Genomic DNA, 10,998 nt, shown 5'->3' with positions numbered 1-10,998 from the left:
ACACCATGCCCTAACATTTGTCCAGACAATTAAAACGTGCGACTTCACGCATGAAGGTGTCTAACTGTGGAAGCTGTTCGAGCTCGTTATGTCCAAGGCGATCAAGCTGGTGTATTTCTTTGAGAAGTACGCTTTGCCAGTTGGGCCGCAGACATAGGTCAAGAAGTATGGTGTGAAGGTGAACGCAGGGCTGGAAGAAGGCGCCCAGACAGAGACCCATCACGGACTGGGCTAGCATGGCGGGGCTCCAATATTCTATATTTGTTTTGGATGACTCCACCATCTCATTTAAAATAGTCTGTGGCTTGTCTGTTACCCTGTAACATTGAGCAAGGATCCGGACTTACATCCTTTTCTGTAGCATCGTTGTCTATCGTATCCATCACCTGTTTCTGTATGCTATTCATGGCTTTCCCCCCTCTGGTGGCAATGCTATATATGATGCTGCTCATCGATAAATACGAGTACGGGGCAGTAAATAGATCAAAGGAAGTTACTCACGGTGCGAGAGCGGTTGGAACAAGTTTGAAAAGACCCATACATGTTACCATTTGCTGGGGATGATGAAGAAGAGCGTCCGCAAAGACCGGCTTTGACGCTATTGAGAACCATCAGGTTTGTGACGTGCCGCGGGGGTGGGGGAGGTAGATCTACCAAGTTCCTCGCCGAGGAGAATAGCACTCATGAGACCAGATATCAGCCTTCTACAGCTAGGCGCAAGTTCGAGGGAGACACCATCTATTGGCACGAGTTCAACTGATATCACGCTGCCGGAGATACCAATACACCAACCGTTAACGGCACTCGCAATAGCCAGCTCGTGATCAATTAGAGGTCGACACCTTTTGCGTAAGGTCTCGTGTACTTCTTCTAATCGAGTTGGCCCCTTAACCAGAAGTACGCGAGCAAGTAGGCGATATTTTCGTGAATTCGCCTCCTGAGGATCGAAGCCATTCAAAGTGTGTCCAAATTGGAACATCTAGGAGCGTTAGCGTAGGGTGAATCTTGACAGAGAGGGGCGAAACATCATCGTAGGCAGCTCTTTGGGAAAGGAGAGAATTTCACTAAGCTCCATCAGATTCTTCCTGCTTGGTTCGATCACGATGGGTCTAGTGGCCCATGGGTTGTAATATCGTGCATTGCGCTGCAAACGCAGATCAGCATTTGCATCGATCAAGCATGAGGCACTCGAAAAAATCTTACGAAGCCTTGAAGCATGTCCAAAGCGGCCACGACTGATTGCGAACCTGATTCCATAGTAGGCAAGAGAGCGTCGCAGACGATCTGTTTGCATACGCTTAGCTATTTTCCCGATGTAAGCCATATTTTACTCACATCAAAAAAGTAGTGAAGCTTCGACAGGACGAGGAGTAGGGCTCCGCTTGCGATACATAAACACAGTTTATAGAGGGTTTCAATATCCATGTTAATGGCCCCAAAGTCCTCAATGTGAGAACAAGAAGGATGTCTGATGTAGCTCAATGCCTACACGAGAGCAAGCGGCTCTTATACGCTTTGTGACTACTCACTCGATGTTGGTTGATATCTCGATGCAGATGTTAGAAGATGCTGTACCCTCCTATGATGTTTCCTACGGACTCAAGAGAACAGAATTCTGAATTGCGATATGCCAGGATTGAAGACTAGCCAGTTGTATCGGCAAAGCGTTATCATTGGCTTGTAATCCCATCTTGTAGTACAAAATTCCCTTTCGGCAGCTATCCGACCTCGAGTCTTGTCATAAGTTATCAACCTGTAGGACATCGGCCTGTAGGATAGTCCCTAGCCGTCGAGGATGATGGCAAGTCGAGGTGTAGTTAAACTACCGACTGCGCGCACCTTGTACCAACTACCAAGGGGTGGGGAGTAGATGGGGCTTTCAACTCCGCTGCATGATGGAGTGCGTCTTCTCATCGGACTAGATGCATCAATCTCACACGCAAGACGCCGCTGATCTGCAGCCAGGGTCGGGATTCAATGGCATGATTTCAATTGGCCGATAGGCAAGGATACGCAAGTTCAGTTTTAAACAGCCAAGGCCCATCACTTAGTGACTCGGTCCTTTTTACAATCTTTTCCCGAAATATGACAGTCGTTTCCTGGTCGATGCAGCTGAGGCCGCAGGTACTTGCAAGGTCCACTGGTCCAGGGCAGAGGTAACATGTCTAAACAACCTCGCGGGGAACAGTATTCTGGGTGAGACCGTACTTCAACTCGATCTGGCCATCTGCAGCTACAACGCCGGGCGAGCCCCCCTCAATTGTCGTCTCGACTGGTCGGAAGCCACGGAAGCGGCGTTGATCGCATTCCGGCATGTCATCGATTGTTGTGTAGGCGCTCTTGCGATACGGGCTCATGGCTAACGCTGCCGAGCTCGAGTCATAATCAGTGTGCATCTTTGCTCGCGGTACTCTATGTAGTGGAGGACTTCCAGTAGCTGCCCTTCCCTGCCCTCGCTTGCGATATAAGAGTACCAGTGACGGCATACAACACGCCGTTATCCCAGCGCACATTTCCAACATGGACATAAGAAGTATGCGGACGTTATAATAGGTAAAATCGTCGGTGTTATGGCTCAGCAAATCGGTGTAGTAGATTCTGAGAGACGATGCGACACATGCCCTGTTGGATTGTACGTCAAGGTTGAGAAAGCAAGGGGGACAGATACCATTTGGATTCACTTACAGTAGCCCTGTTGCAAAAACAGAAAGCACTCCTATCTTCTTTCTTAGGCTCATCTGCAGTGGTGAGACAAACATCATGGGTAGCACGAAGATGTACATGTCGATGATGAAGCTGCCGACAACGATAGGCATCATCGTGTTGAAATTGCCAGTATACCGCTCCGACAAGAATGATTCTTGCCAGGATTCTCCTGGTGCGGGGGTGGTGTAGTAGAAGGTCGGGATTGTGGTAGCAATGTAGAAGAGGATATTAACCGTGAGTTCAAAGTAAATGGTGTAGCGCTGCCATCTGACTGGGCCAAAAATGTCGAGGTATATGAGGAAGAATGAGCTTTTTGCAAAGCACCAAATTACGGCCGCCAGCCAGTTGAGAAAGTAGCTACACTGTGTAGGTACCGGTCAGCGAAGTGGAACGTACTGGGAGGCAATGATTCCCTTCAGCAAAACGCACGATGATAAAAAGATCACTTTGCACGTGAGCTGTGGAGATATTCCACAAATGAACTCCGTACTTCCCGATCGACGCAGCTGGACTAAGATCAGTCTGTGATTGGGCGAGCAAGGCTAAGGACAGGCTAGACCTATCATGCAATCCGCGAAGTATCCAGCTGTTGCAACCTGAGATGCTAGGATCAGCGGCCGTATGTCCCTGGGGGATCCGGGTCTGGTTTACCGTTGCAATCAGTATAGTCCCTGCAACAGGTTAGGCCTTATTATCATCAAGGCAGACTGGGAAAAGGGCAGTACAATCGTCTGGCCTCATCTGCTTTCGGAGGGTCGCCTTAGCAAAGAACCGCAGTCCGACAGCGACCAGCGTCATTGTCATGACAATGCTTCCAATGATTATGAGGATGTAACCGTCCGATGGCGGATTTGAAAGGTTGGGGGTGACGCCTGGTGGTGGGAATGCCGCTGGTGTATTTGCCATCTGCTCTAGACACCAAGAGTTTTACGCGGGATGTGCTGGTAAAACAATTACACCTCAAGTTTGACATTCAGAACCCTGTGGTGGAACGACTGTTCACTCCTGATCCAGTCAGGGTTTGGAACTCGAAAAGCACGAGGTCGGTCGATGCTGCTGAACATATGATGGACATCTATCATAGACACATCTCGCCGGGAGATAGTCTGGATGCCTTTCTTGACAACGAGATCATCCCACGCATACAGACTGCTTTGCTCGTCCCTGAAAACCTTGACACGAACCCTACTCAGCCATTTGCTGTATCGCTTTGTGAAATCTGCACGGATGCCTTCATCAAAGGACTGGTCGCTTCGTATTATGGAGATATTATGTTTGAGCTCGAACCAGACTTTGTGGAATGGTATCTCCAGTGGGAGCGGCTCAGCTGGAAATGCATATTCGGGCTTCCTGGCTCTTTGAGTAAGGACATGATAACTGCACGAGCAAAGCTTGTTGACGCATTCTTCCGGTACTTCTCCATGGCACCGACCAAACGTGGACACTCGAACTTCTGGACTCAGGGCGTTCAACGCTCGCTACGTGAGCTGGACCTCAGCAATGAGAAAATTGCCCGAATCTTTATGATGCAAACATGGGGATATGGAGTACAATGTGTCTTTCATTCATAGCAAAGAACTAAGTTCAATACAGGTTTCTCGGAAATGTGCACAAGGTGACGTTCTGGCTTGTGGCACATCTAGTGCAGGACCGTTCGCTACTCGAGACCATAACCCTCGAGGTTCAAGGTGTGGTCGATAGCAACCAAAAGACTCCGATCAACCATGGGTACCTAGTGGATGAATGCCCAAAGCTTGACGCCCTGTTCGAGGAGATCCTGCGCCTGACAGTAACCAGTCCATTGGTGCGCGGGATCACATCGACAAGTACAATAGGAGGCAAGGCACTCCGCGAGGGGAACCAAGTTCTGGTATAGCAGCCCCTCACGACCCATTACAGCCTATCGACTACATTCTTTACGCAACTGACCATCTAGGTTGTATATCGCCAACTCCATTTCGACAGCACTGTCTGGGGTTCGACTCCGCAAAAGCTACAAGCTACGCGCTTTTCAATGACAGTACCCTGAAGTCGAGCCTCGCATATCGTCCTTGGGGCGGCGGCAAGACACTATGTCCTGGCCGCTTTCTTGCGAGGAAGGCTGTGTTCGCCTTTGTTGCATGTCTTTTGGGTAGGTTCGAAGTTGAGACTGAGGTTGGGGCACCGTTCCCCCGCGCGGATCTTTCTACAACCACACCGGGGTCGGCTGCCGTTGCAGAAGGTGAGGACGTGGTACTCTTACTGCGTTCGAAGATACGAGCATAGGCGAGGCCAGTACACTAATCCGATATATTGCTCCAAGTCTGCTACAAGTATATTGTCGACGTGCACTGGTTTATGGTAGGGACGGATGAGTCAGCTAAATCTGCCTGGGCAGAAATTCTTCCAACCCATTCTCACTTTCGTCATCTCAAGATCCAACATCTACTCAGAGTATCCAGCTTCACCTGATGGATATCCCCTTGCCGCCCTTGCTAACACAGCTGTGCGACCTTCTCGGCAACTCTGTCTTACCCGCCGAGCTTACTTCGGCCATCCGGGCGCCTCAGGGGCATCCCTCTTTGTTTCTCAATCTTGAAGCCTCCCTCATCATTCAGGATCGATCACCCCGTCGGATCCAATCGTTTGAATTGGTAACTACGGGCTATAGAGCTTTCTGTCTGTTTGCTGATTTCATAGGGATGTATCGACCTCCGTGATGGTGCATTAGTACCGCACTCTCCACTCAGCACGAACTCCCGCGCAGATAATGTGGTAAGATACTCCTCACTTGACAAGAATCAACCCTAACCTTGATATAGGAGGACGAAGACTGCTCAACCTCTGAACCAAGTCTCTCTCAGGCTGAAAATCTCCGGCCCTCAAAGCGGCATAAAACAACCAGTGGATTGCGCCTTCCTCATTCCTCAAGTACAAAACAGCAAGGCCCATCTGGTAGCTGCGATAATGAGACTCTCGACGATCTCGCATCCTCAAAGTCTACACGACAAGTGCACACCGACACCAGATTCCCTCAGCGGGTGAAGCCGGGACAAGGAATCTCACCACCGGTGCTCGAGCCGACATCGACAGATAAGCTGATTGCCGGAATATGGCGCCAGGTGCATTCGCCTGTCCAGCTGAGCCGAGACTTTTCTGTATGTTTCAGTCATATCATGAAAATGGGCTGTTTGCTGACGACTCCAGGATATAACGCCGCGCATCAACATCCGAACAGGGGCTAGTCTAGAGGTGAGCACCTATCTTTCCGCCTCATGTACGTTGTTTAATGACTTGACGCAGGTCTTTCAAACCGTCAATGAACTATGCCTGAAGTACTATAACAGATGCCAGTCGTCGCGCGCACTGGAGATGATTGTGCAGGCGTACTGGGTCGACTGCTTCGAGGCCCGCGTAGCTGTCATTCAGTTTCAGAAGCCGATCATATCGAAGGCTGCGGCAAGGATGATGGCGGTGCGAGAGGCCTGTCTCGTTCTCGACTGGAAGGAAAAAGACCTCCGGAATAGGATGTATGCAGAACTACGTTTACTAGATTACTTGAGGGGCAGCTAACATCAGCCAGGGCAATCTGGCGAGGTTATAAAGAGATCAAGGAGTATGGCGGCTGGGCTAGTCTTATATTCGCCAGCGCAGGTGTCTATCGATTTTGCAAATACCGATCCTCCTTTGGCGAGGACTTGTTCTCGCGACTCCGGCATATTCGGTCTAGCGTTGAGGTAGCGGCTGATACACTTCATCCCGGATGGCGGGATCTTTTGAAAGTCATTCAACAGGATATTCCCTCCGTTTACCACGGTCACCCTCACGACTGGGTCATAATGGCTGATGGCCCGGCTCTACCACTTGCATCCACGTACGAACATCTAAGTTTACCGAATGGGCTGCAGTACACATTTATCGACGAATGTGTGCTTGATGAAAGCATTTTCGGAGATAGAGACCCCCGCCGAGTCCCGGAACTTGACCCGGATATATGTTCCACATGCCACGAGAAACAGTCGGATGATATCCAGGTCAATCAATGCCTATGCTTTGCATCACTATTCGGCTGTATTCGCGGGCCTGTCCCTCTACAGATTTACCGCACTTCAAATGGGAAGAACAACGGTGTTGTTGCTCGCTGTGTATGCTTGCCCACCCCTAGATCATACCCAATTTACCCACTAACAATACAACAGGCATTTCCCCGCGGTACCGCAATTGCAGAGTTTACCGGTCTTATCACATCCGGCATCGAAGGCGCTGACGTGATGATTGGTGGCTCCCGCGGCCGCACATACCAAATCCACCAGGGGACGATGGGCAACTTTACGAGGTTCATCAACCACTCTTGTCGGCCTAATAGCCAGTTTCAGAGATTTTACTGGAAGGGGATGGAGAGGATTATTGTTGTCTCAAAGGGCATCGGTGCGGGCACTGAGATTACAGTGGATTACTCGGATCGATACTGGAAGGAGTTGAATAAGAAATGTCTGTGTGGGGAGGCGTGTTGTCGGTTTAAATAGGTTCCAGTATCACTAGTGATTCCCATGATATCTTATTGATCTGATGACTATCAATCATTGAAAACTTCATTACTTCCTGACAAGACCCTCTCCAGGTTGATTAGCCCTTTTCCTGCTTAAACGATTCCTCTGTAACCTCTCCGCACGCCATCCTCAATCTCAAACCTCCACCAAGCAGCGCTTTCCCTTTGGTGACAAAAGGAAGTACAGATTCATATCCATATCACGATCACTCATGTTCTCGAGGGTTGATACCTTGGCGTTGGGGAATGTGCGGAAGAATAGAGCTGTGGCCAGGCGAAGTTCCATCTTGGCCAAATGTATTCCGACGCAGTCTTTGGAATCAGCATTGCAGCTCAATAGAGGCTGTTAGACAGTACTTACTGCGTGATCCTGCACCGAATGGCATAAATGCGTCTTTCATTGCTTTTGTTGGCGACTCCCAGCGAGATGGGTTGAACCTGGCGTCATTAGCATTTCTCAAGCATTGAGAGGGCTTATCATACTTCAGCGGATCCTCGAAGACCTCCTCATCCCTATGCAAGCTATACAGCTGCGTCGTCACCGTCGAGCCACCCGGAAGCCAATATCCAGCAAGCGCACTTCCCTTCTCCGGCACCATCCTCGGCAGCCCCGACGGAACAGCCGGATACAGCCTCAGCGACTCGTTGATAACCTGATTGAAGTACGGCAGATCTCTCAAATCCCCATCCTCAATATCATCTCCAAGCTTCTCACCCAGCACCTGAAGCTCCGCGACCAACCGCTCCCTAATCAAATCATCCTTGAGCACCGACCAAACCAGGTAAGTCAACGTATTCGCCGTCGTATCACTCCCCGCAATAATAAAGCTCTGCGCATCATTCCGAATCTCGCGATCACTCAGAAACTCCTCTCCCATCCCTTTGTCAACCCCAGCCTCAAACAACCTCGTGAACAGCGTCGTCTTCACACCATCCGGATTCTCCTCCAACCGCTTCTTATACCGCTCCACACTCACAATCGCATAGCTCAGGATCCGATCCGTACTAGCCACCACCTCATGGAACACCTTCAGCGGCAACAGCGTAGCCAGCTTCACAACCCATGGAAAGGTAGCCCTAATCCCGCCGATCTTCGCCACGGTCTCAATGTCCGCGATATACTGGTTCTTCACCCCCCGCTCTAACATCCGGAAGGAATCTCCGAATGAGAGTTCACCGATGATATCCGTCGCCATGAAAAAGAACCACTTATACACGTCCGCAACTCCTCTTGGGGAGGCAGCTTCATCCGCCATCTTATCGATAGCAAGCTGGATCCGCGAGCGGACAAGCGGTTCCAACGTACGAAGATTCGTGTCCGAGAGCGGGGATGAGAGGAGTCGTCTATGCCGACGGTGGAACTCCGGATCGGTAGTTGAGAAAATGCTCTCGCCGTCCTTGCGGTTGAGGAGGCGGTACCAGTGGGATTTGAGGTAGGGGCTTGCGATGCGGTGGATTTCGCGCGCGGAAGGGATGTCGGCGATGTCGACTATCGAAGGGGCGACGCGGACGATGGGGCCTGCCTTTGTTAGTGCGACTTTCGATGTGAGAGAGGAGTTGGGGTACCGTATTTCTGGTGTAGGGCGTGGACGTAGCGAGGGCGTTGGCCGGTGACGGTGTAGTACTTGAGGAAGAAGTCGGTCCATTTGGTGATTTCGGGGCCGGGGATGGAGGACAGCGGGTTTTTGCGCACGCGCTGGGCGAGCTGTTTCTGTAATCAGTTTTATATCTTCTCGTGAGAAAGATAGGATAGAAACATACTGTCAAGAAATAAACAAGCCCTAGGGCGAGCACGAGGGAGGGCAAATTGCCCATGACAACGCTGTACTGCATCTCGTACGGGGACTGAACTTTGACAGAAGAACAAGTCTCAGGGGCCAGGGCGCAGGCAGTAGTTTTAATGAGCAGAGATAAAAAGACCGATGGCAGGTTACACGGGAAGTTGTGATGTCAAGGGGGCTGCAAAGCTTGTAAGGTAGTATGCACTCGCCCGGCGGTTCGCCGGATTGGGATCAATAGATACTGTACCTAGGTATGTCTATATGGATGATGCAAACGCTAATGCTACCCTACAATCTTCAATCCGCCGTTGTAATAGCTCACCGTCAAACGGCTCTTCATAGAGCACCTTCCTCAACGCAGCAACCGCAGCGTCGATCTCTACGTCTTTGTCCTTTGACACAATATAAGCAGCCCCCCGATCCACAGCCTCTGTCTTTCTCTTCTCAAACTCCCCAAGCACACTATTCGCCATCTCCACCTTTGCCCAAAAGCCCGCTACCTCCGCGGCATACCCCGTGTCGGCGATCGGGACTTCCCACGCCGACGGGGTTCTCTCAACTACATCCAGCCATTTCTCCATATGTTTCCCTCTCTCACCCTCTAACCCGGGGAAATGCACCAGCAGATTTCCCTTTGCACCCTCGTAGTCGTGCTTCCACTCGTACGCGTTGATCCACGTCCGTGGGAGATACACAACCCCGCTCCTGTATGTCTCTTGACTAAGCACTTTTTCCATGGCGGATTGGTCGGCTTGCGGGCCGAGATTGGCAGATGGGTTGTAGAGCGGATATGCGAGGGACACAGTGAGGAATTGGATCGTCCAGGGGTGGACGTGGAGGAAGAATATCCCCGTGTTTAGCCCTTTGTGGTCTTTTGTCGCCAGGAGGTGGATGTGCGATAGGCTTGGTGAGACCGGTGGGAGGAAGAGGTCGAGAGGGATAGCTGGGTTGAGGATTATGCTGTCGGCGTCTACCCACCTGTATCTGCGTTAGTAGAAGCCCTACATCGCTAAGCCCAGTTACCCAGTTCCTGGTAGGATAACCGATCAAGCAAGAGGACAAAACACACATCAACCACTCCACCCGTTCCGCTGCAGGCCTCGTCAGCTCCCGGAGTACGAGGTAGAGCAGGTAGTTTGGTTTATTCCAGTATCCGACCGAGATTTCTTCCTGCAGGACTTCCATCCCGTAGCCCCAGCGCTCTGCGTGTCGGCGGTGGCTCTGCAAAGCGCGTTCGTAGAGGGTGTTGCGCTGGCCGTATAGCATGGAGACTTTGGTTATTCGGCGCGATCGGTTGGGGAGGGAGAGGGCAGGTATTCTACCCCATCGCGATGGAGTGGGATATCCTGTTCGCAGATTCAAACAGACAAGTGAGAGGATGGTTAGGGTGAAGAGGAGGACGGCGAGCGGGCGGCGCCAGCGCGCAGGTGCAATCATCCTGCGCTGCCCGAAGAGCATCTGACGCAAAGCAACTTCCAGTCCGCGATTGAGAATATCACGATTCACTGTCTTTACTTTGATCTGAATGTGGTTCAGGCGTTGGGTGGTCAGGTCCGGACCAGCTTTCTAGGGCTCGATCCGCATCCGGCGATCCGCTTGCGGTCGAGTCTTCACCTCGTCATGGACCTGAATACTACCCAACAATCTCTGCAGGAAAATACATCCGTGAGTAGTAACGGAAGCTTTGGTAATTTTTGCTATTGGAGAACTCATTGTGTCGGAAAGTGGTTTGGTTGTTGTTCAGAACTGGAGCGTGCCCTAGCCCGAGTACTCAAAAATATCGTCGTGTCCTTGGGCTCTCATGCAGAAGGCAACGAGATCGAATAGGTGTGCTTTATCCTGACTAAAGTCAGTGAAGTGTTCTATAAGTTTCATTTATTGCTCGCAACGCTTACTACTCGAGGTTCAGAATCTTAACCTAAGATTGTCAGCTATACTGATTTCGCGGATTCGAAGAATGTCCGTCTGTCTAAGAGGTCGCTA

The 10,998-nt window shown here is 50.8% G+C and overlaps 4 protein-coding genes across 4 annotated transcripts; 2 read left to right on the top strand and 2 right to left on the bottom strand.

The window, feature by feature from the left end:
- Window positions 1-2,165: 2,165 nt before the first annotated feature.
- Window positions 2,166-3,504, bottom strand: BJY04DRAFT_212687 (uncharacterized protein; the record flags this gene model as incomplete). Its single annotated transcript, XM_073714656.1, has 4 exons — window positions 2,166-2,622; window positions 2,686-3,068; window positions 3,136-3,377; window positions 3,432-3,504. 4 exons carry the CDS (start codon window positions 3,502-3,504, stop codon window positions 2,166-2,168), a joined length of 1,155 nt encoding a protein of 384 aa, XP_073577474.1.
- On the top strand, window positions 3,393-4,987 carry BJY04DRAFT_225552 (cytochrome P450). Its single transcript, XM_073718227.1, has 3 exons — window positions 3,393-4,253; window positions 4,322-4,576; window positions 4,672-4,987. The coding sequence occupies exons 1-3, from the start codon at window positions 3,591-3,593 to the stop codon at window positions 4,969-4,971; spliced, it is 1,218 nt and encodes a 405-aa protein (XP_073577473.1). The 5' UTR covers window positions 3,393-3,590; the 3' UTR covers window positions 4,972-4,987.
- A 142-nt stretch (window positions 4,988-5,129) lies between these two features.
- On the top strand, window positions 5,130-7,259 carry BJY04DRAFT_176372 (SET domain-containing protein; the record flags this gene model as incomplete). The annotated part of the gene is made up of 7 exons (XM_073709472.1): window positions 5,130-5,339; window positions 5,386-5,460; window positions 5,508-5,843; window positions 5,893-5,937; window positions 5,989-6,215; window positions 6,269-6,830; window positions 6,885-7,259. Coding segments are annotated over exons 1-7 (1,751 nt in total), but the record flags the coding sequence as incomplete, so codon positions are not given.
- Window positions 7,260-7,285: 26 nt separating this feature from the next.
- Window positions 7,286-10,281, bottom strand: BJY04DRAFT_225548 (cytochrome P450; the record flags this gene model as incomplete). Its single annotated transcript, XM_073718226.1, has 6 exons — window positions 7,286-7,566; window positions 7,718-8,753; window positions 8,801-8,939; window positions 8,996-9,079; window positions 9,303-9,993; window positions 10,085-10,281. 6 exons carry the CDS (start codon window positions 10,279-10,281, stop codon window positions 7,371-7,373), a joined length of 2,343 nt encoding a protein of 780 aa, XP_073577471.1. The 3' UTR covers window positions 7,286-7,370.
- Between the last annotated feature and the right edge of the window lie 717 nt (window positions 10,282-10,998).

The sequence above is a fragment of the Aspergillus karnatakaensis genome (assembly GCF_047715665.1).
Source record: "Aspergillus karnatakaensis strain CBS 102800 unplaced genomic scaffold BJY04scaffold_1, whole genome shotgun sequence".
Lineage (NCBI taxonomy): Eukaryota > Fungi > Ascomycota > Eurotiomycetes > Eurotiales > Aspergillaceae > Aspergillus > Aspergillus karnatakaensis.
This window is presented reverse-complemented; position numbering and strand designations above follow the sequence as displayed.